The sequence below is a fragment of the Amblyomma maculatum genome, chromosome 10, assembly GCF_055883805.1.
Source record: "Amblyomma maculatum isolate TAMU_Amacu chromosome 10, ASM5588380v1, whole genome shotgun sequence".
Lineage (NCBI taxonomy): Eukaryota > Metazoa > Arthropoda > Arachnida > Ixodida > Ixodidae > Amblyomma > Amblyomma maculatum.
Window position 1 is genome coordinate 148,888,595 of NC_139353.1, and position 27,436 is coordinate 148,916,030.

At 49.6% G+C, this 27,436-nt stretch overlaps 1 protein-coding gene across 5 annotated transcripts in view; it reads left to right on the forward strand.

The window, feature by feature from the left end:
- Positions 1-27,436, forward strand: part of Klc (kinesin light chain) — a 129,352-nt gene that overhangs the window by 62,928 nt on the left and 38,988 nt on the right. For all 5 annotated transcript variants that reach the window (XM_084580536.1, XM_084580537.1, XM_084580538.1 and 2 more), the window contains exons 3-5: positions 7,340-7,658; positions 24,882-25,155; positions 26,674-26,981. In XM_084580536.1, the coding sequence (XP_084436662.1) occupies positions 7,340-7,658; positions 24,882-25,155; positions 26,674-26,981 (901 nt within the window). The remainder of the gene's footprint in view (positions 1-7,339; positions 7,659-24,881; positions 25,156-26,673; positions 26,982-27,436) is intronic.

Sequence of the window (27,436 nt, forward strand, 5' to 3'; positions counted from 1 at the left end):
CGCGCTCGAACATCATTTTCGCTGGGGTCTGGCCTGTCGTGTTTTGTACAGTTGTGTGCTGCTTGAAAAGAAAACGTGCAAGGCGGCGCTGCAGCGACCCTGTCTGGTCTCTCTCAAGGGCACGTTTTAGCTCGGCCACGTAGCGCTCGACTTGTCCGTTTGTCGCTGGGTGGTAGGGGGCCGATGTGACTGATGAGATCCCGTTGTCGCGATAAAACTTGAGAATCTCTGCAGATACAAACGGTGTTCCGTTGTCCGACACTACCTTGCGGGGAATTCCGAACGTTGCGAACAGTGATCGGAGGTTGTCAATGACTGCTGCCGAAGTGGTCTGTCGCATTTCCCTTATTTCAAGCCATTTGGTGTAAGCATCTACGAGCACAAGGAAAGTGCAGCCTTCAATTGGGCCTGCAAAATCAACGTGCAGGGTGTGCCAAGGTGTGTGTGGCTTTTCCCATTCCGGGAGAGGAGCTTTCGGCGGATTGCTCCGGCTGCTTTGGCAAGGCTTGCAGTTTCGGACTGTTGTTTCAATGTCGTGGTCAATGTTAGGCCACCACATATAGCTTCTGGCACACGCTTTCATGGCAACGATGCCCCTGTGTCCGGCGTGGATGAGAGAGATAGCTTGCGCGCGTAGCTCTCTCGGAATCACAACTCGGGATCCTAATAGGATGCAGTCGCGGTGGGTGCTCAACTCTGTAGCTCGCCTGCGGTAAGCGTCGAAGTTGTCCCCTTTGAGTTTGTGCACGTTGCCTTGTTGAACAGCTGTGTAAACTTGGCGTAGAGTTGCGCATTTCTGCGTAGATGCTGCAACTGTGCCTGCTGTAAGCGGAGGTTCTGGCAGTGCTTCGAACATAAGAACGTCTCCAGGCGGAGGCGGTTCGTCAACTGTTTCGTTCAGTGGCAGGCGGCTGAGCGCGTCGGCATTCTGATGTTTAGTCCCATTGCGGTAGACCAGATCGTAGTCGTACGCTGAGAGCTTGATGCACCAACGTGTCATTCGCGGAGACAATGTCGGTGGCATGGGCTTTTGTGGCCCCAGAATGCCCAGTAGCGGTCGGTGATCCGTTATAAATATCACCTTTCGGCCGGCAATATACTGGTGAAAATGTGTTGCCGCGTAGACGATGGCCAGCCCCTCTTTGTCCAGTTGCGCGTAGTTGCGCTCCGCTTGTGACAACGTACGTGAGGCGAAGGCAATCGGGGCCTCCCTTCCGTGGTCATCAGTCTGCGAAAGTACCGCGCCGACTCCGTACGGAGATGCGTCGCAAGACAAAAGCAGTGGCTTCCTTTCGTCGTAGTGGCTGAGGACTGTACACCTTCGAAGCAGGTGTTTCAGGGCGTCGAATACCTGCTGATGGCGTGGCGACCATGTCCATTTCACATCTTTCCGGAGCAGCTGGTATAAGTCGTTGGCCACAGTAGCTCTTTGTTCTAAGAAACGGTCGTAGAACGTTAAGAGTCCGAGAAACGCCTGTAGCTCCTGCTTGTTTGTTGGTGCCCGTGCTTCGGTGATCGCACGCACTTTGTCTTCGGTCGGGTGGATGCCTTCTGCATCGATTCGGTGTCCTAGAAATTGCACCTCTGACACCGCAAAACAGCATTTTTCTTTGCTTAAACGCAAATTTGCGTTCGCTAGCCTTTCAAGAACGTGCTCTAGGCGCGCTGCATGCTCTTCCGTGGAAGCGCCACTGATTATTACATCGTCCAGGTAGACACAAACTCCTGGGATTCCTTGAAGTACTGTCTCCATGAACTTCTGAAATATGGCCGGGGCTGCAGCTACACCAAAGGGCAATCTCTTGACCTTGTACAGGCCTTTCAGTGTGTTGATTGTCAGTAATTCTGACGTCGGTTCGCTCACCTTCAGTTGTTGATAGGCCTGGGTGAGGTCTAGAGTGCTGAAGACTCTTGCGCCGCGTAGTACACTGAACACTTCTCCAGGTGTTGGCAGAGGGTAAGACGACGCTTTAGTCGCAAGATTTACGGTGCTCCGGTAGTCTCCGCAGAGGCGTATGGTTCCGTTCTTCTTGCGAACTATAACCAGTGGTGTGGCCCATTGCGAATGTTGTGTCGGCTCGATGACACCTTGCTGCTCCAGTTTGTCTAACTCCCTTTCAACGGAAGCTCTGAGAGCAAAAGGTACCGGCCTGGCCTTCAAAAACTTCGGTTGCACGCCGCTTAACAACTCCAGTGTGACTGGTGGCCCTTCATTACCTGGAATCTCTTCAGAGAATACTTTTTCGTATTTCTCCTGCAATTGCTCAATGACGTTGTGGCTCGGCGTTTGGTGTATGCCGCATATCGTCACCCCTAATGGAGAAAACCAGTTTCTCCCTAGAAGGCTTGATCCTGAGCCCTTCACAACAAGGAGAGGTAGCGTATGGGTCTGGCCGTTGTAACAAACCCGCACGTTGGCAGATCCCAATAGTGGCAAGTTCTGTCCTGACCACGTTCGCAGGTGCGTGTCGTCTTGTTGCAAGGGTGGTGCGTCTGATGGCCACGAAGTTCGGAATGTGGCCTCACTGATCAGAGTACAGGCTGCGCCTGAGTCCACCTCGAACTTAATCAGTTTGTGGTGTACTGTAACTTCGGTAAAAATCTTCGGACGCGTGCCTAGATTCACGGTGTTCAGGTCGTACAACACTGATGATACTGCTGATGTTGCTCCGTGGGCATCAGATGGCGGCCTATTCTCTGAGGCGTCTACGCTGTGGTTAGGCTGAGAAGGCGACTTTATCTTGGCAAGCTTCCGCTTCGTAATGCATGCTTTCTCAATATGCCCTTGCTTGTGGCAAAAATTACACGTGGCTGACTGGAATCGGCATCCCTGGGCGTTGTGTTGGCCGTCACACCGCCAGCAGCGTTGTACATTCTTGACCGATTTTGCAACAACAGAAGGTCTGCGTACCTGGTTGCTTGTCTGATGTACCGGCTCGGTGTTCCGGCGCATCGCTCTCTGCTGGTGACCGGCGCTCTCCGCTCGCACGGCGATGTCGTAAGCTTTGTTATACGTGAGGTCTCTCTCAGCGAATAGGCGCTGCTGTAGTGACTCGTCACTCAGTCCACACACAAATCTGTCACGTAACATGACGTCCAATGGAAGCATGGTGGTGTTAGCAGATGCTGTGTCTTCATGCTGCCCGGTAGCTGTCCTGGCTGTGGTCAGCGTCCCAAAATTGCAGTCAGCTGCAAGCTTCTTGAGCGCTGCTACGTAGGCGCTCACAGTTTCGCCTTCCAGCTGATCTCGTCGCTGGAAGCGGGCTCGGCTGTAAACTTCAGATGGCCTCGGGTCGTAGTGCTTTTGAAGGGCTGCAACGATTTCTTCGTAAGGCACTTCCGCTGGTGTGCTTGGCTGAATAAGGGCGCAGACAGTGTCGTAAGTCTGCTCCCCGCACAGCGTTAGCAGGTTGGCCCTCTTCAAGGTTGGGTCTGTGATGTTGTTAGCCTCGAAGTAGAACTGGAGGCGTCCAACCCACGATGACCAAGATGAGCCGTTGAATTCTGGTATTAACCCTCGCGTAGCCATGGCTTGTCAATAGCGTTGCGTAGCGCGGGTCAAATCCACTTCCTCGTCGCCACTGTCGTGTTTGCGCGTCGTCGATGGAGAAAAGACATACGCGCTACTGTTAACTGTTAACTTCGTTTATTACTAGATAAGAGGGTGCGACCAGCGTCGGCCGAGGCGTAGGCCGAACTGCCGGGCGAAGAACGGAGGGAACGGAGGCCGGGGATGGGGCTTGCTTCCCAGAACCAGAGGAGGGCGAGGGAGCCCACCGTGGGGGGCGTCCCGCTGAGCACAGGCAAGCGGCGAGTCCTCCCGGCGAAGCGCAAAGAGGGGTGCGGGCCTGTTCATTAGCGCGCACTGCTCCATTCACAACGGAACGGACGAGCACAGCACTTGGAACACAACACAAACCCACTTAAAGAAAAGTGCTAGTATATAAAAATTGCAAAAAGCTCACAGCCACAGGTGCCGGAGGGGGGGCAGGGCCAACGACATCAGGAGACGACCGTGGAGCCAGGAGCAGACCTGCAGCCACTGCAGATCCCACTCCTTCACCGTCAGTCGGCCAAGCAGCTTGCCTGGGTGCACGGAGCAAGAAACCTTTAGGAGCGGAAACTATGCTGTTTGCGGCGACTAGAAAAGGTCACAAGCCCGCGGCCCCACTATCATGCTGGCGGCGCCTGTTGGCGTGGAAAGAAATTGCCGCCATTTTGGTTGCCAAAGCAACCAGTCCAGGTTTCATTTCTTGTCGCTGCGGCTTCTACGACGCGCCGCATGCCGCCGCCACTGCATACAGCCGCGTCATGCTCCGTGCCGTCGGCGCTACAATTGTGACCGTCAGCGCTCGCTCGCGCTGATGGGAGTTTCACCTCCTAAATGGTTTCTTGCTCTATGCCTGGATGCGAGGGCGGCTGGCAGCACTGCGTCGTCCCATTGCGTAGCCTGCAGAAGGCCTCCCATCAACGGGTCGACTACTCGCTCCTGGCTTGCCTCTTTTCCCCCTCTGTCACCGGCGCAGCCCAGAGTGTGCGCTGCGGGATGCCAAGCTGCTCCCGCTGGTGAAGCAGTGGCCCCGGGTCTCGAGTGGCGCAAAGGCGGCCTCTTTGCTGCAGCTTTTGTTGTGGTAGACGCAGGGGTCCGTTCTACAAACTCCAGCTCGCCTGCTCCGTGGCCGACCGGAAACCGTTTTTCTTGGTGGCCTGGTTGACGTTGACAGCAGGCTCTGGGTGCAGGAACGCGACCACTCCCTGGATGCTTGCCCTTCGATGCCGCAATGGTCGTCGTGGCCTCCGCCAGCTCCCCTCCTTGCTGGCTGCAAGGCTGTCGTTTTTGCTAGTTACTTTTTTTTTTTTCAAATCTACCCCACTCGGTCTTTTCCAAAGAAAAAGCGAAAGCGCGTGCTTGCTCTAGAAACAAAATGTGCTGAATGTCGACAGAGCATCCCAATCATATTCAGCACAAGAAATTGCTCCCTGCGCGCTGGTCAGAGTTACGTCTGCTGCGGGCGCAAGTCGTAACGAGGCACGATGCTCGAAATGCAAGCCTTGCCTCTCGCAGCTGCTTGCTGGTGTGGGAGAGCGCCCTCCTTGGGCCACACAGCGGGGCTCGAATGCGGTGTGCTTTGTGTAAAGTCTAGCTCTGCCATCTTCGTTAGCAGCTCTGTCGCGCGTCGGTGTGTGCCCAACGCAGCAATCCTGGCATTCTTGCAAACTTATAGATTAAGTTCTACCTGTTCGACAATGTCACCATGCGCATCACTAGGCAGCGAAATGACATAACTTGAAACAAGTCTTAGGGCCGCTCGCATGCTCAGCGATGCACACATTGTGCGATATAGATCGTCTCAGTGTGGCGTGACCAACCTCGAAGGACTCATGTGTATCCTTCGCGTGGGGGAAAAGAGTTGGGCAAGTTGCTATCGGAGTGCGGCCGGGATCCAGCACGCTCACAGCAATACAGGCTGTCTAGCGCTCGCACAGGCAGCAATAACAGCGTGCCTTTATGTGCGCCGCGGTCGCGCTGCTCGGCTCCCAGAGCCCGTCCAACACTAGCCAACAAAAAAATAAAAATAAAAAAGGATCCTACCGCTTTCTTTCTAAGGCTCCCTTCTGCTGACTAGGCTCTCCACTGCACTGATGCAATTAAAACGGTCGCCACTTAAACTCAGGGAAGCCGGGTAGTCTGCCCCTTCTCTGAGGCTGCGAGCTATTGCGACGAACTAGCTAACGGGCACGGCAGAAAGGATAGTAATAAAACTTCTCATGCCATCAACATGCGCGCACAAAAGTGCATACGCTACAACGTTTCCTGTTCTCCAGTAGAGTTCGACAAAGGCATTTGTTGGGTGAGTTGGTGTTTTTGTTGACCCATAACTACAGCGCAAACGACATGACAGAGATGAAGGAGGGACACCACAGCGCTGTGTGATGTCCCTCCTTCATCTTTGTCTTGTCGTTTGCGCTGTAGTTTTGGCTCCCATAGAGCATGGTAAGTCAAAACACTACAAGAGAATGCCCAGCATCCGCGCGTAACCCTGCTGCAGAGCGGTGGAGTCATGTGACCTCCTGCTCTCGCAGAAAATTACCAAGATCACAGTGGCTAGCGTTAGCTCCTGAGCTCTCGCGATAATAAAAGGTTATGGTGGTTTTGCTTTCTTGCCGTTGTGCAATCACCACTGCAGTATTAGAAGAGACTGAAAAGTCAGTCCTGCTCACTGCCATGGCTAGTCTGTGTATTGGTAGCCGGATATACTCAAACACTCGATTTGTCACACCTCTGGCCCCACGTTCGGGCGCCAAGAATATAGGGGATTAATTCTCGCAAGAATGCGCCACGGAAGGGCTAGACGCTACAGTCGCCTTCTAGCCCCGACGTGCAGCCCTAACAGACAGAGCTGTGACCCCTAACCTGTGGTGCGAGAAGTCGCTACTGCGGCGGGTTCGAGCCAGAGGGGACAAACAGAGTTACGTACTCGAACAGTCTTTAATATGCTCAAGTACACGGCAAAAGACACTCAAGAACAACCGCCGTAGCGGGTGAAACGGGGGGGTGAAATAAAACCACCTAATGGGGAAGCACGCGCAAGGAGTTGAGAGGTAGTCTGCTCACCTGGCGCGGCTTCATGCTCATGGCTCGCGGTGGTAAGTGCGTACGGAACCGGGAGCAGAGGGTAAAGGCGGCTGCCTCCCCGACAGAAAATGCTACCATGCGCGTGCACGCTCAACCGTCGAAGGACGCCGAGGCAGTTGCGACAGACGCGCTCCTCGCCTCGGATTGGGGAGAGGAGGTTTCCCGAATAGGCCGGGAGGAGGGAAGGAAACCCGCGCAGTGTCGCTGCGGGAACCTGGGAGGTGGTGAGGGGTGGGCAGTGTTCCCTCTCCTCGCGGTCTTCCCTAACAATGCGCGTAATCATGCGTGTTAATTACACGCAGCCTTTATAAAGGGGCAAGGTATTCGTGTGTATCCCCACAAATAAGAAAAAGACTATGGCTACACAGTATGAAAGAGCGCTGAACAGTATGAGCAAGCGCTGAGTTGTCTTTGACAACTCCTTATGTCGAAACATTGGCTTGGCTTACAAACTGAGGCTTCCCCTCAACCCTCATTCAATGCTCTTTCATTAATGTGTAAAAGTGACACAGGATATGAAGGATGCTGTGTGGAGAAGTCCAGATTAATTTTTGCTATGTGCGGTTCTTGTGTTAAGTAAGCCTTGAAAGGAATGTGCACAGCTTGAGAACATTACTCTTGGTCTGGAGTGTGAGACCGGACCTTTCTGCTAGTACAGTCAATGCTGGCGTGTCACAAAGCGGGTGTTGACCCTCCTTGCAGGTGAGAAACGAGAAGGCGACCCGCCCCTCGACCTGGGTTTTCCCGACGATGAGGAGAGTGGCCAGGATGCTTTGTCCCCACCTGGTGGAGGTGTGGGCATGGGCCCCATGGGGACGTCCGGGAGTGGTGGCTCGGCAGGATACGAGATCCCGGCTCGGCTGAGAACCCTGCACAACCTGGTGATACAGTATGCATCACAGGGGCGCTACGAAGTGGCCGTCCCTCTCTGCAAGCAGGCCCTGGAGGACCTGGAGAAGACCAGTGGTCACGACCACCCGGATGTGGCCACCATGCTCAACATTCTGGCACTCGTCTACAGGTGCGGGCTGCTTCACTTTATTACCATCGCTCGGCTCTTGAAACCGAAACAGGGGAGAAAGGAAATTCGATTATAAATTATTCAGCAGTCATAGGTGAATGTGACGGGGTGATCCGGGAACAGTAATGTCCTAGGCATCATTGCAAATGATAATACATGAACCCAAAAATGAGGTGTCTATAGTCCTCTAAAGACCCCCAATTCGGGGCTAATACATACGGGGTGGGTACAGGCGTAAATGTATTAATATACAAAATAAACATATTCTTGCTTAAATATGGCAGTTATACAATCATAAAATGTGGATGAGCAGGTGATTGCAGCAGTGTCATGTGGAAGGCCATTCCAATCTGCTCAAGGTGCCTAGCAACCGGGAATTGTCAGGGAAACCACCAAAACTTTGGCGAAGTCAGGGAAAATGGCATGATATATATTCTGCAGTGCTTTTTCATTTTAAGCTGGCTCACAGCAAGTATGTTATTCATGCAGATTTTGTGTGTGTGTGTGTGTGTGTGTGTGTGTGTGTGTGTGTGTGTGTGTGTGTGTGTGTGTGTGTGTGTGTGTGTGTGTGTGCGCGCGCGCGCGCGCGCGCGCGCGCTGACCACGCGGCCGCCACCATGGCCGCGCCGCAAAATGAGGCGCAATATGTTATTTTGATGCCAGCGCATGACTGAGCTGCCACAATAAAGAACCAATATGCATGTGAGTTGGGTACTCAGTAAAATATGCGGATGCACTGCGTGAGAGTAGTACGCGCCAAAAAGCCGGAATAATTGCGCCGGCAGCGGCCAGCGCGAAAGCGATCGGCGAGCTGAGCTGAGGTCCTTTGCGACACTCCAGCGGTTGACCGCTCACGTCTTTGCGAGATCGCCGCAGTTTCGGCGCTTCGTGTGTACGATAAAATTGCTTAACACTTTCATGTCCACAATCACGAACTCGGTACCGGCATCGCATTCCACGCCAACACCGAGGTGAAACTAGCGTTGGGTCACGGACTTTCCCGACCGAACGGACTCTGCGCCGATCATTCTGTAAAGTAGTACGCCGCGGTGGTGTCAACTCAAAGTGTATCATTATGTGAGATGCAATTCATGCTGTAATTTGAACCTGCGGTGTCTTCGGGCAGCGTGGTTGACGTTCCCTGCACACCTAACAAGTCTGGCACCGCCTCTAGCGCAGGTCTCGACGGCACACATGGGGCTGGCGTCTTCTGGTTTTTGTTCCACGCCCGTTTCTTACGGCTTACAAAGGCTCGTTGCATACACAGTTATAATTTACTCTTTTCCGGCATCTCTATCACTAGGAAAAACTCTGCACAAAGCGGTGCATGGAGAAACACGAGCGCAAACGGAGAAGCACATGAAACGGCAGCCGCGGCGGCGAACGCAAAACAGCAAGAAAAAAAAATGCCGTGTCGATCACACCAGCCAATGGGAGACTCGGAACGGCATGCTGCGCGCCATGTGAGAGCTAATCAGAAACCATAAACGGCCTTCGGAAAATCAGTGCGCGCAGCCAGTCCGCTTGAGCAAAGCCATTTTGAGATAGCGCAAATTGCGCTCAAAGAAAACAGCTTTAAACCAAGCCCAAAATGGCGGCAATCAGCCGGGTGCAACGCCGGCGCGCGCGGGAATTTAAAACAAAATTCCTCTTTTCGGGGGGCATTTCGTGGCGGCCGTGTCCTTTTGAAAGCCGATTTTATCGCATTTTCTTACAGAATTCAACGTTAATAACGAGTGCATATGCTTGAAAAGATAAACACGCCGAAAATTATTATTTTTTTTTTTTTTCAAAAACGATTTTCGGTCGTTCTAAAACTCTCGTCTCCTCTTAATAAACTCTACGGCTGTTACATCTAAAGGGGCAGAACACTGGAATTTAGGTCTCAAATATGTCTTGGCGCAATGGTAAGATTGATGTCTAAAATGTTCGATTCCATAATGGCTTTTGTAGAAACGGTGTAGAAAATTTTTTCCGAGAATTTTTCGATCAGTGCATGAGCCCATTTTTATGTAGTCCCATGCTGGAAACCATGAGCAGCAACCGCAATGATGACTGGTGGTCAACAAAAAAGACGTACCGAAAATAAATGTAAATTTCACTCGCCAGGCAGTAATTCGACATTTTTTGCTTAGAGTAACATCCTTTTCAGTTTCCCATTCAAGGCTGTTACGGCACAGTAACGCACACCTCGTTGACAAAAGTTTTACTGGGTACTATGACTGCTTCATTCACAGGATTCCAAACACTGTGGTGCCATCTAGTGGCAAAACCTGAAAGCATGCCTCTCGCGATGCAAAAGGAGGGGTGGTTTTTATTTAAAGGGGCGATGACAGGGTCGTTCGACGTATTGCCGTTTTATGCTTCTGTGAACAATATACAGGTCTGTGATTCTACTCACAAAGGTTCAGTGCCTAGCGCGCGCCGCATATTACAAAAACACGCGATAGAAATCGGAATTCGGAAGCTCCTCCCACCGAGAGCGACCGCCATTTTGAAATACTCGTGTGACGTCACATCGTATACACGGTGGAGCGTCGTCTGCAAGGCAGGCTGCAATATCAAAGAACACGTCTTTTGTTTTTCTTTTTTTTTTTTTTTTTTTCTTGTGACAATTGACCCGGTAGTCGTCCCTCACGTAGAAGTGCTTGATGTAGATGTTACCGCACGAAAGCGATATAGAGTAAGGCATATTTTCTTCAGCATAAGGCATGCTCACAGTTAGTAGGCTGCACGGTTCCTTAGCTTATCGACGCACTGATCATTCGTATTACACCGGCGACGACGCCAGCACGGCCAACGGTTGCCTATCACCGTAGTGTCAGGTAATAGCCTCCTATAAAGGAGGCTATCGTGAGGTTTTCGGTCCCGCGACGCCTGACACTACTGATCTGCGGACAGTCGTCCGATCTGTTTTGGTCGCATGGGAGGCCGAGCGAGAACTTGACACCCGATACTCAAGTGAACAGCCTGAACAGCTGCTCTTGTCTGTACCTTAACCGAGTTAGGAAAAGGAAAATAAGAAGCTACACTTTATATGTTCCTTCTTGTCATCAGCAATGACCTTGGCCAGAAACGTTTGTCTGTACCTTAACCGAGTTAGGAAAAGGAAAATAAGAAGCTACACTTTATATGTTCCTTCTTGTCATCAGCAATGACCTTGGCCAGAAACGTTAGTCGGCGCCGAACTGCCAGCTCGATCAGCGACGAGTAGGCCTAGCTCGAGTACGCGAGTTTGGGTGTAGAGTTTTTGGCAATTACGGAGTACGCATTCACAAGCAGTGTAGTTCTGGCAGTAGCGACCCCAAATCGATGACTGCTTACATCACAAAGCGAGTGCACATTAAGCGGAAAGCGTCGATATATGTGACTCTGTTTAGCGAGCGCAGCCGGATATGTCGGCGCCACATGGGTGTATACCCGGCGAAGGCAGGGGACGTAGCATCCACAGCGCTTCTTGCAGCGCAGTTGTAGTTTGTGAACAAATAAAGGTGCAACTGATGCGAAAAGAAGTGGGTAGTTTTGGTATTGCTAGCTCAGCTTGCATGCATTTTATGCCCTGCGAGCAAGCAGCATACATCCAGTCATTGCAAAAGCTATGTAAACAAAGACGCTGGGGGCGCAGTCGTAATCCGCGAATCAGCGCATTCCTGAGGGAGTTTAGGGTTCACACACTAAATACTAAATGGTGTCGGCTTACGTTGAAGCACTCACGAGTCATTTTCTGGAGAATAAAAACTATAAAAACAGAAGGTGATGCTCGTAATTTCGTCGCAATCGCGCCCACGGCTGCGGGGGAGGCGAGTAGACTGCGATGACTGGGAAGCTCTTGTTCGGTGCGGGCATGCAGTGGAGAGCAATCGAATCGCGTTGGGTTTTGCGATGACAGCACTGAAGCGGCGGTGGCACATTCTTTCGTGCTCTGGCCGTGGCCAGACTGAGCATAGTTTTGCAAAAATGTTTTACCAGCCGAAAAAGAATTGAGTCTGACTAACACGCACATATAACAGCAAGTTACAAGGTAGCGATTCGTTCAAAAGTTTTGGCTGCTCCTTTAATTGTCCAGGTATGCTCTTGCGTCAAGGTATGCCTGTTTGAGATTAGTTTTTGGACCCAAAGAGCAACGGCAATAGCTCAACAATCAGGAACATAACGATATACCCTCCCCACTTTCGCACATGTACACGGCCGAAGGAAACATTGGACAAGTGCCTTTTTATATGCTGGAGCGCTTGTAGCTAAAAGAAGCTAACTCTCATAACGTAAGCATACGCTTCTGATTGCATGCTTAAATTATACAGCATGAGCCCGTCGATTTCGGCTTTTTCGGCAATTTCTGGACAAAGCCCAAAACAAGCCCGAGGATCTCAAAGGTTGCATATTATAGTGAAGGCTACTCAAAGAAAAGAGAATATGTGAATAAAATATTTTTGCTGAAGAAAAAAGAAAAAGAAACTCTGAGACCACCATCCACGATGTGCATGCTAGAGTGCAGCCTGCACCGCGAATTGACCTTTTCAGAATTGGCCAAAGGGCGCTGCCATATTGGAGACTGGGCTGTGCTCACAGCACAGGAAAAAGCTGCGGATTCTCCCCCCACGCCTGCTTAACAGCCCAGTCAAACCGGTTTCTCCCAGGGTCGTGAAAAGGTCTATAGCAGACGACAAGAGACGTCACTGTTGACATTGGGACGTCAGCGGCCAATGGTTGCCAGACCAGGAAGTTGATTCCGATATTAATAATAAAAATTGATTTTAAGACTATCTGCTGCACGGAATGAGCTCAAATTTCGAGGATTTATAATTTAACCTGTGAGGAATGAAATGCAATAATCAGTTTATGCTCACTTGGTAGCTGTCATATGACCCCTTTAAGGACGCACTGGAGAGAGCGCTAAATATAATGAATTTTGACAAGCACTCTCCTAGAAGAAAAAAGAACGGTGCGCACCTATAAAAATGGCGATATTTTGCTGACACTGAAAGTAATAGGGTTTCTCTGCTAGATAGCGCCTCAGTTGTTTTTATGCGATTTTAAATGACAAATTAAAATTGTAGAGCCTCTTTTATTTGATATTTTAGTGCTCGATCTGTACTATATGAGGCAAGGTCTTTTCATCTCCACCTTAATCTCATGACATGTTTTGGCCAGTGTTCTGTCCCTTTAAGAATTTTTGCTACTGCAAGTCTTCAGCTAATTTTATTTTCCAGCTGATCACGCATCTATCAACAACCTGAAAGTTTGCAACTTAGACACAGTTTCGTTTAACGACCTCGGGCTCCGCCACTATTATACACCAAGGTGCCTTACATCGAGGCACCCTATTTTGACCAATTTTGACCCGAATTTTGACAAATCAAAACCGGCATTTTTTTTTACACATGGGGCCTATAGGAAATTTCGCAACTGTTAGTATCAAAGAGCTCTGCTGAGGCTGGCATCAGTGCGCTTTTAATTCTCAGTAAACTTACCACGTTTTTACCCACATTAACACTAATAACAGCCTTTCACTATTGTAAACTGCAGAATATGATTAATAAATAACTTTTTGTTGGGAATTATTCGTCTACGCTCATTATCGTCAGCAGCTACATTTTTGAGCCTCTTCACTCGTCAGGGAAATTGAGCTGAAATAATCAGGGAAAACCTGGAAAAGTCTGGGATTTTGAAAATAGTGGTTTTCTGGACACCCTGCTACTGCTGAGCGAGGAAAGAATGATGCTTCAAACTTTGTAGTGTGAGATTGTGGAAGGACAACTTGCAGGGGATGACCAGTGTGGGCCGAAATGCGTGTCGGAGGGCTGATATAGGGTGGAATTCGAAGTGAGCTGGAAGGAAATTTATGGAACAAACACATACTGGCGATTCGACGATGACATAAGATTTTTTAGACCGGACTTAGCTTTTAAAAGATGAAATACTGCCATTGTATGAATAGCAGGAATGAATGAATCTAGCCGCTCTATTCTATAGGGAGTCAAGTGCAGTTATCAGATAGATTTGGTTTGGACGCCAGATGGGGGATGTATATTCTAGTTTTATTCGTATCAGTGATTTTATGCCAGAAGTTTTACGTCTGGTGGTGCAGGGCGCAAGTGCCGTCTTAAGAAACCAAGAGATCTGTTAGCTGACGATAGGATGTTTGTGGCATGCGCAATTCAGCTTACATCTTCGCTCAGGGTTATGCCTAGGTATTTATCAGAATTGGTTAGTTCTACTCTGACGCTTGAGATTAAGTAGGGCGAAAAATGGGATTGTGTTGATGGTGGAACAACAAGTGATTACATTTATCTGTATTGAGTCTCATGAATCATTGGCGGCACCATTCTTGCACAAGTCATTTTGAAGAGCTAGCTGATAAGACGTGTTAGTAATCGTGCAGTAGAAGTAGCATGCGAGAGTAAGTTGTTTATGAATATCAAAAATGGAAAAGGGCCGGGCACAGACTCTTCGGAAATGCCTCATGATACTGGAAGAGTATCAGAAGATTGGTTATTGATATAGACGAACTGAGAGCAGTTTGCTAAAGAATTATTTTATCCATTCTAGTGCATTAGGGTGTAAATTTAACTGTGCAAGTTTTAGTATCAACTAGGGGTGTGCGAATACTCGAGTACGAATCGAATAGCAAATTTTCAGATACATAGTATTCGCGGGACCAAACATTCGGTATTCGGGTGATCGAGCCAATGCGAAATCTGCCATTCCTCAATCTTCTCCCAATTTTTCAGTGCAGTCGCTGGTTTTTTGGTCGTGCGGCACACATTTTTGATCTACAGCCGCCGCACAGCTGGCAGAAATAAATTCTCAATAGCACAAACCAGATAGCACTGGCGCTAATCTGACCGCTTGACCCTTCAAATTAAGGTCAAATCACGCTGAGATCAGATCGGCCTCGATAAACACGCGCTCCGCTCGCATCATTTCGTTTTTGTTCGAAAGATTGTGATTAAGGCTGTTCCCCTATCTCGATTGGCGTCCTTCAGCAAACAACGAAAGTGGGAAATAAAGGGACAAAATTGCGCAAAACATGCGCTGCTATTGGGCTCTGAGAGCATATGACCAAACTGACCACTTTTGGTTGGCTGCCGGCGTTGACTGCTTTCGGCTTGGCGCCATTTTGAAAAGGTTGCACAGTTAGGCCTAGTTGGCATAACTCCGTTCCGTCATCACAATCACGGCATAAATAACGCAAAATATAGATTCTGGTGTGACACTGGCCTAAAGAAAGAAGTAAGGTAGCGTAAGAGGCCCGCCGGTGACAGGGCATCGCCGCATCGTGTTATCTGCAATGAGTGACGAAGCGCCGGCACTCCACAATGGGCCGATAACAGCGTAGCTGGTGGTGCTCGGCGCGACAGTGCGGAGCGCAGACGATTTCATCCAGGCAATTCTTGCTGCGTGTGGGGAGCACAATCATGACGGTGCAGATGAAAAAAGTGATACCTAAGCAGTTTTCACGGGCGCGACAGACCAAGCACTCGGAAAATAAGTGGCGCGGTGGCAGTGGCGGTCACAAAATGATGTGACACACGGCATGAGAAATCTCAAACCTTGTCGAAATATACTCGCTTCTGAGTGGCAGGGGCAACAGGCATTTTCCCGGTAGCGCATCTCTCTTGCGGCCGCCAGGTGAAGTGAGTTTGACGGGATGGGCTACCGAGAAATGTTTATTTTCCAAGCAGTAGTTGAGTGCAGGTCTGGTCTCGCTTCTGGGCAGAGGCACGAGTCATCTGTGGACACCCCATAATACTCTCTCCCTCAACGTCCCTCCACCTGTTTACCCATGTCAACAGGACACTGGCGAACCTGGTCCTTCCCTCGCACTTGAGCTGAGCTAGTGGAGGTGGGCGTGCATTCTGAAGGCCTAGCTAGATGCTAGCACTGCATGCAATTATTGTGCAGCAGTTTGTGGGTGGCATCGAGGAAATGAGGGGCGTCGTTGCGTGGAAAAGCATGTGCAGCGAACTTCTCCCCTCAATTTCGAGCGGCATCTCAACAGAAATGACGGCCGAGGAGGCTTCGCGCATGCGCAGTAGCGCTACTTGAAGAAGTTTCATTATCTCAATGGTTTTCACATAATTTTACTTTCCAAGACTCGTGTATCCACATGAGTCTTGGAAAGTGAAAATATGTGAAAACCATTTTTTGTTGATTTCTCAAAGTTGCATTTTAGACACAGTCAGAATTTTGGAGGAATGATATCCCTGGTTCTAATCTGCTTTCGCTATAATTCCTTTTTTGCTAAAAGGACAAACTGACAAGCACTGCAGTAACATTACTCTTTAACTCCTGTTTATTTAAAATTATCAAAATAATCATTTCTTGGAGTCACCAAAACAAGATTTTTCTTTAGCAAAGGTGGAAGAACGAGCTAGTTGGTAGTTCATCTTAGAAAAACAAAACAGCGCACTCTTGACACACGGACAAAGAAAGAGACTACAGCACTGCGCTGACTTCAACTGGTAATTTTATTGCAGAGCAACACAATATATACGCTTGAAAAGGGAGCAGGAACGCATGGATAACAGCTACTGGGTTTGCACGCAACAGAAAGACAATGTAACAAAAGCTTAAAAGACGCTAGATAACAAAGCTGAACATAACAAAGTGAGACAACAAAGCTAGAAAAAAATAATGGAAGGGTGGCGATGACACGAAAAAAAAAAAAAAATAGAGACAAAAAGGCCGTTAAAAGGAGAATTGTAATGGGGCGTTTATTGACGCTCAGATGGAGAGCTGTGAGGAGAGGACCTTGCAACGGCGAGCCCAGCGTACTTCTTCTTCGTCTTCGTCGCACAACGCACTGGTGCATGTCGATGGCTGAAGTGCTGACTATCACAGTACATATTCCCCCCGGGTAAAAAAAAGGAGCCATCCTGGCAACTTATGGCGTGGAAAGCACAGCGGGGTCATAGAACGGCTTCAATCGGTTCACGTGAACTGTTTCACGACCACGGCGACGCAAGTCCGCAGAGGGCGTGACGGGCTCAACTACGTAGTTGACTGCAGATGTTTGCTGGAGGACCCTATATGGCCCGCGGTAGCGAGCAAGAAATTTCTTTGAAAGGCCAGGGGTTGTGGAGGGCACCCAGAGCCACACCAGAGAGTTCGGGAGATATGACGAAGCTTCGCCGGTATCACGGAGGTATTTTTTTTTGCCACTGATTTTCTGTTGTGAGAGAGCGGGCGAGCTGACGGCATTCTTCTGCGTACGTGACGGCATTGGATAGCGGGGAAGATTCGGAAACGTCAGGGCGGTAGGGAAAAAGTGTGTCCATAGTACAGGGTGGCTCGCGCCCGTAAAGGAGAAAGAATGGAGAGAATCCAGTAGTGGTCTGTGCCGCGGTGTTATATGCATAAGTAACAAACGGTAGAACTTGGTCCCAATTGGAATGGTCGGTGTTCACGTACATAGCCAGCATGTCACCGAGAGTGCGGTTGAAACGTTCTGTCAGTCCATTCGTCTGAGGGTGGTACGAGGTAGCGGTGCGGTGTATGGTGCGGCATTCTTTCAGGAGAGCCTCAAGAGCGTCTGATAAGAAAACGCGTCCGCGGTCACTGAGCAGTTCGCGAGGGGCACCATGGCGAAGAACCAGGTTTTTCAGAATAAAGGCAGCCACGTCGCGTGCGGAAGCAGAGGGCAATGATGATGTCTCAGTGTAGCGGGTCAGATGATCCACTGCCACGATAATCCAGCGGTTGCCAGCTGAAGTTGTAGGAAGGGGACCGTATAGATCTATGCCGACACGATCAAACGGACGGGCAGGACAGGGCAACGGCTGCAACGAAGCAGGAGACTTGAGAGGAGTTTTTCGGCGTTGGCAAGACTGGCAAGAACGGACAAAATGGCGGACAAAGCGGTACATTCCACGCCAGAAGAAGCGTAGACGCAAGCGCGTGTAGGTTTTCAACACTCCGCCGTGGGCGCACTGGGGATCAGTATGGAAAGCAGCACAAATTTCGGGGCGGAGATGACGGGGGATGACTAAAAGCCACTTCCTTCCGTCGTGAAGATAATTGCGGCGATAGAGCAGCCCGTCACGAATTGAAAAATGGTGAGCTTGGCGGGCAAGCGCCCTAGACAAACGACCTGGAGAGTGACTTGAAAGAAAGTCCAGAAGTGTAGATATCCACGGGTCGCGCTGCTGTTCCGTGGCCATGTTGATAGTGGCAAGCGAAGACAAATCGTAGGCGCAGATCTCATCAGACAACGAAGAGGGAGGCAGCGGTGAGCGCGAAAGAGCATCCGTGTCAGTATGCTTGAGGCCTGAGCGATATATGACACGAATGTCATACTCTTGGAGGCGAAGAGCCCAGCGAGCAAGGCGGCCGGACGGGTCCTTGAGGGACGCCAGCCAGCACAGAGCGTCATGATCAGTGACCACATAAAATGGTCGGCCATAGACATACGGACGGAATTTGCCGATGGCCCAAATAATGGCCAAGCATTCTCTTTCCGTAACAGAATAATTGGACTCTGCCTTAGTCAAGGTGCGGCTTGCGTACGCCACCACATAGTCTCGGATACCAGGTTTGCGTTGGGTGAGAACGGCGCCTGTCCCAATACCGCTAGCGTCAGTGTGAATCTCAGTTGGCGCATTCGGGTCGAAGTGGCGGAGGATGGGAGGCGAAACCAAGAGACGGCGTAAAGTGTGGAAGGCGTCATCACAAGCAGGTGTCCGTGCGGAGAGGTCGGAGCTGCCGGAGAGGAGCTGGATGAGAGGAGCAATAATAGATGCGAAATTTAAGATGAAGCGGCGAAAGTAGGAGCACAGGCCGATGAAACTTCGTAGCTGCTTCAGTGATTTTGGGCGTGGGAATTCGGCAACTGCACGAAGTTTGGTGGGATCGGGAAGAATGCCATCCTTAAAAACGACATGACCTAGAATAGTTAGTTGGCGAGCAGCAAAGCGGCACTTCTTCAGATTCAGTTGGAGGCCGGCAGTAGCGAGACAAGTGAGAACGTCCTTCAGTCGGAGCAGGTGGGATTGAAAATCGGTAGAAAAGACTACGATATCATCAAGATAGCAAAGACAGGTTCGCCACTTGAATCCACGAAGCACAGTGTCCATGAGGCGTTCAAATGTGGCCGGGGCATTGCAAAGCCCAAAGGGCATGACGTTGAATTCATATAATCCATCTGGTGTGATGAAGCCAGTTTTAGAGCGGTCATCGTCATCCATTGGCACCTGCCAGTAGCCAGATCGTAAATCCAACGAGGAGAAAAACTCGGCGCCCTGCAAGCAGTCCAGTGCGTCATCGATGCGTGGCAGAGGATAGACGTCCTTGCGCGTGATCTTGTTGAGCCGGCGGTAGTCGACACAAAACCGGAAGGAGCCATCTTTTTTAGGTACCAACACAACTGGAGACGCCCAGGGACTGTGGGATGGCCGAATGACACCACGACGGAGCATGTCGTCCACATGATCAGCAATTACTTGGCGCTCCGAAGCCGACACGCGATAGGGGCGCTGGCGCAAAGGTGCGGTTTTACCGGTGTCAATGGTGTGCTCTACGACAGACGTGCGGCCCAAGTCAGTTTGAGGAAGGTCGAATGAAGAAGCGAAGTTCTGCAAGAGGGCGACAAGTTGATCACATTGCGCAAGTGGAAGATCAGCATCAATAGCATGTTGGAAAACGTCGGAGGGCGTCGAAGCCGTCGCAACATCGTAAGAGCACAGACTAACGTCGAAGGAGGGGGTTGAGTCAGCAAGAGTGGTGATATGACCGGGATCAAGCTCTTCAAGACGTCCAATGCATTCGCCACGGAGCAGGACTGCTGGGCAAGAAAATGGGTTCGAGGCGTAAAGTGCACTCTTGCCGTCTTGAATTTCGAGAACTGCGAACGGAAAAAGGAGGCAGGGATGACGGGAGGCGGCTTCGGAAGGTGTAAAAATCGCAGTCAAAGGAGTTACCCACTCACAAGACAGTGGTACGAGGGCAGCAGAGAACGGAGGAATGTCGGTGTCATGGGCGACGAGAAGTTTTGCAGTGCGGGGAGGGGTATCACAGAAGGGGGCATCACAGAGGGGGGCGAAGGCAATTTGCGCACGAGCACAGTCAATAACGGCTTGATGAGTCGATAGAAAATCGTATCCGAGGATGATATCATGCGAGCAGTTCGGCAGAACAATAAACTCGATGGGGTACAAGACGTCTTGAATGAGCACACGGGCTGTGCAAGATGCGGAGGGGTGAATGTGCTGTGATGAGGCGGTGCAGAGCGAAAAGTCGGAAATCGGAGTGGTCACTTTGCGAATTCGACGGCAGAGCGCTTCACTGATGACGGAGACGGCTGCACCGTTATCGACGAGAGCGAGAACTGTGGCGCCTTCTACAGAAACTTTGATAACATTAGCGGGATGACACGGAGGACTTGAGGAATTCGAAACAAGCGCAGTTCTTGCCCCCGGAACTGCGACTGTTAGTTTCCCTCAACGGTGTTGTTAGAACGTCGCAGCATTGGAGAAAGCGATCGGCGCCGAGGAGAATGTGATCGACGAGTGGCATAGGTTTGGCGATCTTGTGAGACAAATTGAGAACCGGGCGGAATCATTTGCGAGCGTGAGTCGGTATCGTACGGGTAAAGTCGAATGTCAGGCTGTGAAGGTTGGAGGCGCTGGCGACAAAGGCGTGCAACATGGCCCGGCCGACCGCAGGCATAGCAAATCGGAAGGTTGTCCGTAGTACGCCAAGGTTTCATAGGATGTGGGCGGAACCTTGAGGGTGGGGCTTGGAACGAAGGCTCAGCATGCGGCGGTGAACGGTAGGCAGGGACCTGCACATAGGAGCCAGACGTGGGCGAAGGTGGTGGCCTAGCCGTTATTTGGGCATACGTGAGAGGTGCCGTCACAGGCGGCAGCACGGGGTTGGACGGCAAGACATCAGCGACGTGTTCTTGCACGACACGGCGTATAGTAGGGGCCAAAGATGGAGCCAGTTCAGGAACGAGGCGGCCCGAGTCTTGAAAATGGGGAAGGAGTGAGATTTGACGTGCGACCTCTTCACGAATAAAATCTTTGATCTGTTGATTCAGCGGGCTCCCTTCAGAAGTTGGCGAACCACCCAGGGCTAATGCGGCTACGCCTTCGTCGCACACACCGAAGCGGCGCCTAGAAGCGCGCCGCTTGCGGAGCTCGTAGCTCTGGCAAAGCTTCACGAGTTCACTAACGCTGGTGGGATCTTTCGCTACCAGCATCTGGAAGGCGTCCTCAGAAATGCCCTCGAGGATGTAGCGGATTTTGTTCGCTTCCGGCATGGCCGGGTCGACTCGTTTGCAGAGATCAACAATGTCTTCTATGTAGCTGGTAAAGGTCTCATCAGCGCGCTGAACACGATCGTGTAAACGTTGTTCGGCACGAAGCTTACGCACTGCCGGGCGGCCGAATACTTCCGCGAAATTCTTTTTAAATGTCGACCAAGATGACAGGTCAGCCTCATGGTTGCGAAACCAGAGGTTCGCCACGTCCGTCAGATAGAATTTGACGTTACTGAGCTTATATGAGTCATCCTACTTGTTGTAGCTGCTTACTCTTTCATACGATGACAGCCAGTCGTCGACATCTTGGTCGGCCGTGCCACTGAAGAGGCAAGGGTCACGCTGGCGCACGACGCCAGAACACATGATCGTGGGTGGAACGGCCGGCAGCGCCGAAGTGGACTCGTCTTGCATGGAGGTCGTAGAGGGTAGTGTACGGCTTCGCAGTTCCAGTTTGAATGGGATCGTTTCCGGCACCTCCGCCAATTGTAATGGGGCGTTTATTGACGCTCAGATGGAGAGCTGTGAGGAGAGGACCTTGCAACGGCGAGCCCAGCGTACTTCTTCTTCGTCTTCGTCGCACAACGCACTGGTGCATGTCGATGGCTGAAGTGCTGACTATCACAGTACAGAATAAAAATTAAAAGCGATAAAAGCCAAAAGGGGCATTAAATGCAGAATACCGAAAACAGCCAATGCCAAAAGGCCACTAATAGCTAAAGGATGTAAAATCCGGAGTCCTAAACATTAAAACTACTCTGTGCAGGACTCAAATATTCTCTGGTTTCGTTAGTGCTATCGAGGGTGTGCTAACGCAATCTTGTCTCAGCTTTAGAATGTGGACAGCTTCTATGATTTTGCGTGTGATCTGATGCGAATTTCTTGCTTACAGTGCATTTATGGCAAGTTTGGAAAGTTTTACAAGCCGTAACTTTTGTCCAAGTTATCCTAGAATACCCATTTATGCCTTACTTCAGTCCTTTGGGATTCTAGATCATTTAAATATAGAAATGTTCTCCAGAAGATCTAATGCTTACAAGCCATGCTTCCTCCAACAAAAGACAGCTTACACTGTAGGTGAAAACAGTTTGCAGTTTTGGAATCGGCACAAGAAAGTGTAAAAATGGTGCAAATGTGGTGAAAATCTACCCATAAATAAAAGAAATGGTTCTAAGAGAGGTGTCCCCCTTTGAGTGGTGCCTTCGAGAGCCAGTTCGCAGCAGGAAATCAAAGTTCTAAGTGAAAAACTATTTTCTACTGCTAGCAACATTGTCATGTCCAGGCGAGAAAAGCTGTTGCGGGATCATGGCCAGCAGCTGCTTTTTTGCATTAGAACTTATTGTAAGCATTTCAGCACATGTTTGAATATATTTGTTACTATTCGATATTCGGATTATTTTCTTTATTTTCTTGATTCGATTCGAGAGGCACTATTCGGTATTCCCACACTCCTAGTATCAAGTGTTTGTGAGGCATTTTGTCGAAAGCCTTAGCAAGATTTCTCCAGTTTGAATGCTACAATGGAGATTCATATGCAGATCATGAACAAAAAAAACAAGTTGGATTATTGAATGGGCATGAAACGACAGCCAAAAACCATTTGTGTTACAGTAATTTTATCTAATGACTGTCTGCATTTGAGATGAAGCCTATGCAAAAACAATGGTTTTCTCCCTGTTTTATGCTTTACTGTATAAGCACTGTTGGGACATCCGCTAACCTTTTCGCAGTGCGACGCAGTAGCAGTGGTACCTCTTCACGAAACAGCCCCATCAGGTTTTGAGGATGCTTCGCTGCATAGTAGATGCGCTGAAGTGTGCAGTGCGGTGAAACTGCACATGCCAGTGCATATTTCAGCGTTCCGGAAGCAGCGTCTGGCTACTTGCAAGGGATATGCGGCCAGACTTTAGAACAGCATGACGCCATTAAAATAAAAATAACAGTGAACATGCCAAGCTGCATCCAATCACAGTTGCGGGATGACGTGAAGGGAAGTGAAACGAAAACTGTGCGCGTGAGCTATGTTTCGAAAATGGGTCACTTCCGATCGTTGTCGTGCCTGTCATGATGCGCGTGAAGTGCGCTGACAACACTTTTTCATGCAATTGATGTCAGGGTGTCACCCCTTACTGCATGCGTCATACGTTGAAGTGATTGCCAATCCGAAATAACAGAAGTCCCATGTCCGAGTCATAGATTTGCATGGGTGTTGGCCAGGACCACGTTCCTAATTCAGATTATCTAGATCTTCTAATTATTGGTGGTCAAATCAATGTGATTTTACTGTATTTTAAAACTCCATGTAGCTAAGGTGTTGCAGTGGTTGACCCTGATATAAACTTTCTACAATGGCTCATCGCTTTGCAAGTGCAGAGTTACTTAAAATCTGGCCGAATGATAGGAATCTTTCGCGGTGGTAAAATGCAAGCTGATGTGAGAGGAATGTTTGCAATCACAGTAGGTGACCACAATTGACATAATGCACCGCGCTCCAGTGCTGTCGGCACATTTTGTGACACACACAGCAGTTTCCGCTACTTTAGCTCTTTAGTATGTCACATCACATGGCACTGAACAGCTTATGGTCAAAAGCAGTGAAAAAAAACAGGAAATAGCAAAAAAGGCGTGGGAAGAGCATTGCGCATCCGTCGCCGCCTTGTGGTTGCATGTATTATTGTTCTCTGTTGCGATAGCTTCATGCATCGGGGGCAGGGACAGTGTCGAACACCAATAATGCAAGGAGTTTGTTTCCTTAGGTTGGCGTTCTGAGGGTGGAAACGTGCAGGTAGCATTGGGCACCCTTTTGGTCGGTCTAGACGTGACCGTGCATGCTCTCTTTTAGCTCAGTTTATGAAAAATTCATCAATTACTTGGGGACACCTTTCTGTGACTATGCAACCAAGGTTTATGGGGGCAGGGCTTTCCCGGCGTGGTTGCTGTTTGGGTTTATCTGGCCTAAGTTACAGTTTCAGCTGCAGTTCTGCCTTGACTCTGAAATAATAGTTTTTCAGCAACCAATTGCGCAGAAGTGTATTCATTTGAATCACTGAAAGCCTCTGTGAGCGGAAATTCACAAGTGATCAACAACCCCCACAATGTATGGCATCAAAACACAAGTGCTATTGCAAAAGCAGACACCAACTGGTGCCGAGACATAGCCTGCCCATAATTCCTGGGACTTCCAACAGGCAGGGCAGCTTTTGAGACGCTCATGGCATATTACACTCGTGCTGTACTAGTTTCTCTTTGGCGTAATAATGACTTGGACAGTGTTATTCTGCTATACGGTATTTTACAGAGCAGGATCAGCAAACTTTTTGAGGGGCTCTATGCTACCGCAGAGTGAAAGGTGCATTTAGTCTCTGTAGCTTTGAGACAAGGTGATTTTGCCGCATTGTTTTCTACTTCAGTTTAAATGTATAGTTTTTTTTCTAATGAGCTAAAGCTTTTTACATTTTAATGTAAGGGCCACAGCACTTGCACAAACTTTCTGTAGAAGGGCAAGTGACCAGCCAACCATGGCACCGCTAGCCTCACGGTGCGCCAGAGATTCATGGACCAAGGCCACTTTGCATTTGCACTGTGCCTTCAAAATTATAGTCTTTGAAATGATGTTTGCGTACAACACTGTGGCAAGGCAATGGCATCCTTATGCTCAGGAACTGATGGTGGGTGGTATGTCACAAGGGGACATGCTTTTGTGCATGAAAGCAGAAAGCTGACTGGTTAGTGTGTCATAATTCATTAAAAAGAGTAGTGCATAGAACAAGGACATGGAAAATGACAGAACGGGCACTACAGACAGGATTAGCGCTTGTCCTGTTTTTTCTATGCATTTGTCCTCATTCTGCACACTAGTTTTTTTTTTTTTTTAATTAATAGTGCATGCTTTGCTTGTGCTGAAGAGAACTGAGTCTGGTGCTTGCTCACCATTCTTTGACGTGCCCTCATGGTCTGTGCAGGGACCAGAACAAGTACAAGGAGGCTGCGGCCCTGCTGAATGATGCTCTGGCCATCCGGGAGAAGACGCTGGGCGAGAGCCACCCTGCGGTGGCCGCCACCCTCAACAACCTGGCTGTGCTGTATGGCAAGCGGGGCAAATACCGCGATGCCGAGCCCCTGTGCAAGCGGGCCCTGGACATCCGGGAGCGGGTCTTGGGCAAGGACCACCCAGATGTGGCCAAACAGCTCAACAACCTGGCCCTGCTCTGCCAGAACCAGGGCAAGTACGAAGAGGTGAGCAGCCATTGCTTAATTTTCTTTCCCCGACTGCACACAAACAGTTCTAAGGTGGCATCTCATTGCATTGTGGGTGGAACAAACCAAAGTGATGGCGCTGAACTGAAGCAGGTCAAAAACATCATTTTTTGTCCAAGAAAACAAAATATGTCACTTTTCTGCTTTTGGCTATTTGAGCGACATTCATCTGTCCTCTATCAACTGTTAAAAACTGAGGCTGGAAATGATTGGAAAATTATATTGAAAAACTTGATCAAAGCACATGGTGCGGTTAGGAACGGTGCAGGTCTGACCAATTTGAGGGTCAGACGTTATTGGGGTCATGCAAGGTGGTAGGCGTGTGCTTTTTCTCTTCAAACCTGCCTTTGCCGCTTCACAAATTTTTTACAAACAACTTCGCACCTCTAAAATGCTTTCGCTGTACTTAGTCATTACAAAGCTTTTGGTCACTACAAAGAAGCAATGGCTTGTTCTAAGGGACCTCATTTTGTCTTCAGTGGCCCCTAAAAATTGAATGCTGTTGCTTGTATGTTTTCCAGAACTGCACTAACTTGCAGCACTGCTGTAACCTATGCACGACATGTCTTTGGTTTCTAAATATAAAACCTGGCTTGGAGAGAACGAAAATACAAAGAGAGGGTGGAGGAAAGTGGAGAATAGGAAATTTAAGGGAGCGAGGTGTAGGAGAGGGAAGTGGCTGGTGGGGGATGTGGGGAACGGTGTGTTGCAAAGGGATTGGTGACGTGGGTCATCACGCCACCTGTTTGCAGTGTCAAACCCATGAGCACCAGCAGCTTCTTCACCTGGGGTGGACACTAATGCTAAAGGCGCCATCAGTCACAGGCTTTTTTGCCACTGCTATCAAAATTCTTCGCAAGAAATGCAATGATAGGGACTGCTCCCACCGAATGGTGTCAGTGTGTCATTGCCAGAGGCGCTGCACTTGAACTGCTAGCTTGCTTGAGCAGAGAGCAACCATGTTAAGGCATCAGTGGCACTTTAGTTCGAGGCTTTAGTAGAGTTAAGGTGATTAGTTAATCTGATTCCCATTGGAGTGTTTGATGTCTGTAACTTACACTTTAAAGAGAAAGAGAATGTAGCTGCTAAAAACTTTGCATGCTAAATTTTTCGCGTAAGCCACGAAATCGTGGGGAACTGATGGCCCTGGCTGTTGTGACGCCTGCTTTGGCGGAGTGTGCGATGATCATGGAAGTCAGTTGGGCTAGTTGGTGTGTATTCATTAATGACTGCGGCATTGCAACTAGTGTGGAAAAACACAAAGGACAGCGACAAAATGGGCAATGTCACAGTCATTAACGAATACACACCAACTAGCCCAACTGTCTTCCATGATCATACTCATTTCTAGTACATTGGGCCCTATTAAACGTCAGTTGAAGTCTGGCGTGCTGTCCCGTCGGTACCTTTTGTCGCTGTCCTTTGTGTTTTTCCACGCTAGTTGCAATGTCGCAGTGTGCGATGACTTCGGGTGCATTGACGACCATCTGTGCCCAGGTGGAGCGCTACTACCAGCGGGCGCTGGACATCTACGAGCGGACCCTAGGTCCTGACGACCCGAATGTGGCGAAGACCAAGAACAACCTGGCCTCGGCCTACCTCAAACAGGGCAAGTACAAGGAGGCCGAGCTGCTCTACAAGCAGGTGCTGACGCGCGCCCACGAGCGCGAGTTCGGCTGCGTCTCGGGCGACAACAAGCCCATCTGGCAGCTGGCCGAGGAGCGCGAGGAGAACAAGAGCCAGCGACGGGACAACGCCCCCTACGGCGAGTACGGCGGCTGGCACAAGGCAGCCAAAGTGGACAGGTGGGTCTTCCACCTCTCTGGTTAAGGACTTAAGAAGTTGTTCTGACGGCGCTGTGCCCCATGTTTACTTGGGGCCGTAAAATTTTATTTCAAAATGAACAAAACCTTTGTATAAGCGAAGCACAGAAATCGTGCATTGCGGAAACTTGACGCCTCTATCTTCACACTTGGCAGTGGTAATTTCACGATTGCAGTTGCATCCTGAGTATTTGCCATGTACAGCCGCTGCTTCTGTGTCAGCCGTCTCTTTTTTCTTTCTTTCACAAAATCATTCTCGAAATGTGATTTGTGGGTCTATTTTCAGTCTCAGATTGTTTTGGCCTAGACGTGTCTGGTATATGCCTTTTGCCAGCATGATGCTCTTAGCTCCACGTGCCAAAAAGAAAATTGTTTCTCGGTACGAAAACTCGAATGGTGCATTTTTCACCCAGCTCACTTAGACAGGTGGCTTCCTT